This window comes from Lygodium microphyllum, chromosome 2 (assembly GCF_053477565.2).
Source record: "Lygodium microphyllum isolate KBCC chromosome 2, Lygodium_microphyllum_v1.1.10, whole genome shotgun sequence".
NCBI lineage: Eukaryota > Viridiplantae > Streptophyta > Polypodiopsida > Schizaeales > Lygodiaceae > Lygodium > Lygodium microphyllum.
In genome coordinates, this window is record NC_141136.1 from 119860518 (window position 1) to 119866671 (window position 6154).

At 37.2% G+C, this 6154-nt stretch overlaps 1 protein-coding gene across 2 annotated transcripts in view; it reads right to left on the reverse strand.

Moving 5' to 3' along the window:
* Positions 1-777, reverse strand: part of LOC148040244 (aspartic proteinase nepenthesin-1-like) — a 107441-nt gene extending 106664 nt beyond the window's left edge. Inside the window, exons 1-2 of one of the 2 annotated variants that reach the window (XM_087697975.1) lie at positions 485-777; positions 11-348 (exon numbers count right to left, since the gene is read on the reverse strand). In XM_087697975.1, coding sequence (XP_087554101.1) covers positions 11-276 — 266 coding nt within the window. In that variant the 5' untranslated portion in view covers positions 277-348; positions 485-777. The remainder of the gene's footprint in view (positions 1-10; positions 349-484) is intronic. The other variant, XM_087697968.1, reaches the window with a different exon arrangement.
* Between the last annotated feature and the right edge of the window lie 5377 nt (positions 778-6154).

Consider the following 6154-nt stretch of genomic DNA (forward strand, 5'->3'; position numbering starts at 1 on the left):
TGTTTCTTACCCCTTGGTGAGAAGGTCATCGTACAGTGTCATCTTGGCATTGGGCTCTGCACCATCTGCGAGTACTCTAGAAAGCCGTGTGATTTCATGGCGAGCCAGGGTGTGATTTGACGGATTTCTCGAAAGTGGGAGCACAATGGAGAAGCCAAGGTCGCCATGGTCGAAAAGATTCGCACCCGGGAACTGCAGCTGTGCAAAATTCGCAGAGATAGAGGCACACAACACAGCAACCAAGAGAATGCTCACATGCCGCAGGGAAGAGACCATGATTTGGATTGTAGATTGTCAATGGTGCACGGAAAAGGATGGAGCCATATGATTACCGGCCTTGCAGACCTCCTGGATGCAAAAGAGAGAAACGTAAGCCTGCTCGCTCTCTCTCTCTCTCTCTCTCTCTCTCTCTCTCTCTCTCTCTCTCTCTCTCTCTCTCTCTCTCTCTCTCTCTCTCTCTCTCTCTCTCTCTCTCTCGTCCTACTGCGGCCGCCTGATTAGTCCTTGTGGGTCATGTTCTCTGAGATTATGACGAGCTTCATGCTCTCTGACGTTGAGGCAAGCTGCAAAAATCGAGAAGGAACTGCGCTAACCTGATCTCGATTGCCACTGCGAGGCAAACCGATAAGAGAACTGTAAGACGCCCGTCTCCCGGATTCTTCCTGTCGATGGGCGGGGCGGCCCGAGCTCTCAATTTTCAGCCTCGCCCCATGCACAGTGCCGCGACACTACAGGCTGATAATTAGGAGCCTTAATCATGCCTCCTTCGGATCTAATCCCTTTGACCCAAAGTAAACGCCAAAGCAGGAGTCGGCCTGTCAATTGAAATTTCAAAAATGACAAAATTCAGGCAGCATCCACGAAAATGACAAAATTCTGGCAGCATCCACCAAAAACATTTTGGGTACCCATACAAAATTTTGCAACTAAATTTTGTAAAGAAAAATAAGGTTTTAAACTTTCTTCCTTCAATTTTAGAGGGTTTTCTAAAATTTTTGCAATTCATTTTACATTAAACCTTGACTTTTTGTGAATGCTGGTGAAAGGTTTTCCAGAGAATGCTTATTGGTCCTACCTCATAGGCACCACAAGGCTCTCTAAAGCATCCAACATCGTTAAGTTTAATATCTGATTAAGAGTCAATCCACTTTATGACAATACATAATTGTTTCAAAAATGAGTTTTAAATGCGATTAAACATCTTGCCCTCTCCTTTTAGGTTCTTTTAGGAGTATTTGTTATTTTTTTGCTTTCATTCCTATTGACAATGACAATGAAGCTATCAATGTTAAATATTTCTTATAGGGTTGCAAGGTTTTAAATATTAGCTTTGTATCTGTGTGTGCGTGTGCGCGCGTGTGTGTGTGTGGACCAATGCATGTCAACAAGTGTTGGTTCTAATAGACTTATAAGTTATGTGCATGATAGAGAGTAATGCTACACATCTACAAAAATGATGTACTAGCACACTCCATTACTTTTCATATGTGAACTATAAAAAGAGCCATGTTGTGTGTGTGGCAAATGTTGACACTACATGCTATGAAGAGGCAAACAATTGATTGATAGCCCATTTTCTCTTATAGTAAGGAGAGGAGCTCCTCCTAGATACACAAAAGAGTGAATAGCACAATCTCACTAGGCTAGTTGAGTTCTTATTAAGAGACCAAGCTAGGTGTAAAGAGTGCAAGAAGAGACTTTTGAGTTTTTGTATAACCCTTGCTAACTTCTCCAAGAGAGGATAAGGTAATTCATTTATTAGAGAGGATGGGAGTAAGAGTAAGAGTTAGGGAAGGCCTTAGGAAATGCATGGGGATTCCTCAAATGTCTTATAAAGTCATTTTAACACCACCCCCGACCCCTACCAAGTGTTACGTTTGAATCAATTAAATTACTTTTGAAGCAATCCCTTCTTCTATCCACTATTTTTTGGATGCTTTCTCCATGAGTTCAAGGTACTCCCTTAGGAGTTCCTCGGTGGCTAAAACCTCCTTTGTTGTAAAAGTCATTGTGTAGGCATTGTCATGCTAAAAACTATATGTGTTGTTGTTTTTTGGGTCTTTGTTAGAGCTGCATATCCTAAGCCTTGAGTTATATGGCATATTCTAAATTTTAGCAAAGTATATACAATACCAAAAATGTTTAATGTGTTTGGAGTATAGCATGGGACCCCTATGTAAGCAAGGGTGCATGAGGGAAGATGAGGTGTAAATGAACCAAAGGACAAGGGAAATTCTAACCCTAGCCCACAATGAGGCTATATAAACAACCTAAAGGTCACTCTCAAAGAGATGAGAGAGTGTATCTTAGTTCTTATTGAGCAACTTACTAAGTAATATCTGTTTCTTGTACTTGAGCTCTCTTCTCCCTCTTGTGCACACATTTTCATGCTCCCACTTTGATATTTCAACATCAGGTTTGACATGTGACTTAATAAAGATTATAAATTCTAGAACAATGATATTTTGCTATCAATTATAAATTCTCATAATGTTTGCATAAGGAGAAGCATGGATTTTTTGTTTTTGCCTTTGAAAACCAACAATACTAGTTTGTAATATGTTATCCAAGGTATATCATTTTCTACAACAACCAAATATGTTAGGAATGTGATGAATTATTGTATTTATTTATTAAATATTAGGTTTTAATTTGCATCTTTCCATGCATCTGAAGTGTTTAACCTTTACTAAAATTTCTTGGGTACTTTGCACACAAGAAACACTAGGCTGCTACAAATGACAAAGTAACCCAAATCCTTACTCTCGTATTTATTCCAACCCATGGGTATCCTATCTATGTGAGACTGTTTATACTTGTGATTCTAATAAGGGGTAGTCATGTGAACATGAAAACATTGAATACAACCTACATTTGAGATCTCAATAAACATGGGAAACATAATGTCTTTATTTGCATCAAACTCCATGCACTCAATGACTCTAGCCAAAGTCCTTCTTATAATAGCATGGCTAGTGATTGCATGTAGAGTATGTTGTAGATGTTTTTGAGACTTAGAAGCTGGATAATAACCATAACACAAAGTAGGCATATGCAAAAGTTAGTCAAATACTTAAGAAAGAGAGAGATCCACAATGAAAAAAACATTTTCCAATTATGTAATAAAAATATCACAAAAATATGTGAGCCAAGTGTTTACAAGGGGATTCCAATAAATATTTATATTGGAAAAAGGATTTCATGTTAGCATACTTTTTGAAGCACATCTTTAAACACAATGTTTATGGTGACATTTACAGCATTTGCACTCTCTTCTAGCAAGACTTTCACACCAAATGATGATTTCACCCTTCGAAAATGCTACATACAACCGCGACCATGAGTAAACACTGGTGCTTTCAAATAAAGACTAACAACATACAAAGTTTGGCCTTGTGTCTTATTGATTGTCATGGCAAATGCTAGTGCCTTCATTTCATAGTGAATGGAAAATGCAAATGGGTAGGAATGAAAGTGATCCTAGGAATAAAAACCCATTGGCCTATATTTGTCCTCGTTATTATTTTTGCATCTATTAGCTTTCTATTAAAAGCCCTACATATCAATATTGTGCCATTACACAATCCCTTTCTTGGATTTAAGTTTTTGAGGAGAATTATAGGTGCATTAATCTTCCACAATAAAAGATGAGGGGAAATTTACCCACAAGATCTAGTGTGTTCTAGTACTCTATAGAGTACAAAAATGAATTATCATCTATCTCTACAATTGAATCTACACTATAATACTACACAACATCCCTTGACATCAAGTGCAATGCTTGTTGATTTAAAGTGGCAACCTCTGTATTTCGTGATGCAAGTATGGCATGCTCTCTAAAAAAAATTCCAAAGTCGATAACTATGATTACTTGATGATATACAATATTAACCAAGGCTTCAATAGATTGTCTTTCTAGCACCATGCTAGATGGATTTTGCAACTTATCGCAACCATTTGCAATTCCCATCCCATCCCCTATCCCTTGAATCCAGCAATTGAAACCATGATTTTGTACACCACCATTTCCACGTACACACATATTCTTAGAGAGTTTGAGCACCTTAACATATTTCCATAAATGAGAGCAGTATAGAGTTGCATTGACAATATCCTCATGGGAGCTCTTGATCACAACTAGTAAGATCTATCTAAAATATCCCCCAAACAAAGTAACATTTCCACCAAATGGTTTATCACACCTCTTAATATCCCTTAATGTTCTATCAACTACCTTAAAGGCATATCGATGCATCATAGGAGCCTCATCCCACAAAATAAAGCTTGATTCTCTCAGCAACTAAATGAGTTCACTTTGAATTGAAATATTGCAAGTGGATTGACTTTTTAGTTCATATGGTATTTTAAACTTGGAGTGAGTAGTACAACCACCCGGTAGAAGCAAGGCAACAATGTTAACGATGCTATTGCCAATGCTATACGACCATGACTTTGTAACTTAGCAAGTCAACACTTATAAAGAAAAGTCTTTCTAGAGCCACTAGGACCATCCAAAAAGAATATATCCCCAAAGCTTGAATCCAACAGTATCCATAATTGCACAAATAGGTAACTTCTTGTCCATCATTAAACATTATCTCCATAGAAATATAAACACTTTATTGCTCCACTATATCATTTGTATATTCATCTCTCAAAAGCTAATTAATATGTAATTAAGCATGTGATCTATGAGAAATTGGCAGCCTTGGAAAGTCAATTAAACTACATCCATGTTGACATTAAAAACCTTTGAGATGTAATAAAGCTTTATTAAAAACACCTTATTGTAGAGCATCATGAGATATACGCCCATGATCTTGTTGCAACTTGTATAGAATATCACTTGTCATTGATACCAAAAACCTTTCCTAAATCTAACCAGGTCGAGCAAGCTCACAAAACACCAAAATAGCACCAAATAAAGTAGAAGTTGAGCTCATGTTTGCATAAGCGTAGCTTCTTACATTGTCAACAGTACATAAATCTTGAAAAGAAGTACACCCTCTAGATGCTATCAAAAGCATTAACCAAATAGTAATGTTCATTGCAGGTCGGTGCGATAAAGTAGATTCAAACGATAGTATTTCCACGTTTTCTCTTAGTCCAAATCTTTTTTTGTGCATTCCACACCCAATACATTGGAATGTCTTGATAAATAACATTCCTAGCCTTTATATAATCTTGGTTGCATACAAACCACTTAGTATAACAAGTTTTCTAGATATTTCCATTTTACACATCTAATATATTGTCTATATCTTGAAACACTACATAAATTCTCAACTGACAAGTGCACTTGTAAGCATTGTGTATCTGGCTTTTCATTTTGTAATGAAAAATCAAATATTCATCGATATGCCTTAGAAGCAAATATATACTGTGCATCCAAGTAGCTTTGAGTTTCATCCACATCATGGACACTCATAAGATTAGGTGTTGAATCAACTAGCTCAAAACTTCATCATTGCACAATCGTGTCCCTTATATACATACCCATACAAATATTTAATGGCTACTATTGTCGAACATACCTCTACATTTATATGTGCATTGTATTTTTACTCAAATAAGAATTATACAAAACCAACCATTGATTATCAACACCATTACCCTCGATGGTCACTCCGTTTCCATCATCTCACCTTCTATAGACATGATAACCAATATTGTCAACTATTGTCATGTAAGTGAATTTTCGAGGAAATCCATTAGTACATTAACCATCATGCATGCAAGGACTCTTGGGATTCATTACACCACAAGGACCATGAATATTACATTTCTTGATAGTCTTAAATAGATCTAGAAATCTTTCTTAATCAGGTAATTCAACACATACCAATCTGTCATAATGACTCACTTCAGAGGGCTTGAAAGGATGCTCTAAAAATAGCAAAGTGTGCGAATGTAGCAACCCTTGCTTCTGAAACTCAATCTGGTGCGCAGATCGAATGCTGTATGCGTACGTAGCGAGCGCTGGAAGGTCCCCAAGAACAAAAGAACTCTACTTTCGCACAAAAAACAAGAGAGAAGACTTGCACGACATGAAGCAAGAAGACTAATTGGGTACAATCTCCCCCCATGCCTTGTGTGAGCGCTCCACAAAGCATGTATTTAATATATTATTCATCTCCAAGCTAAAAAAATAGCC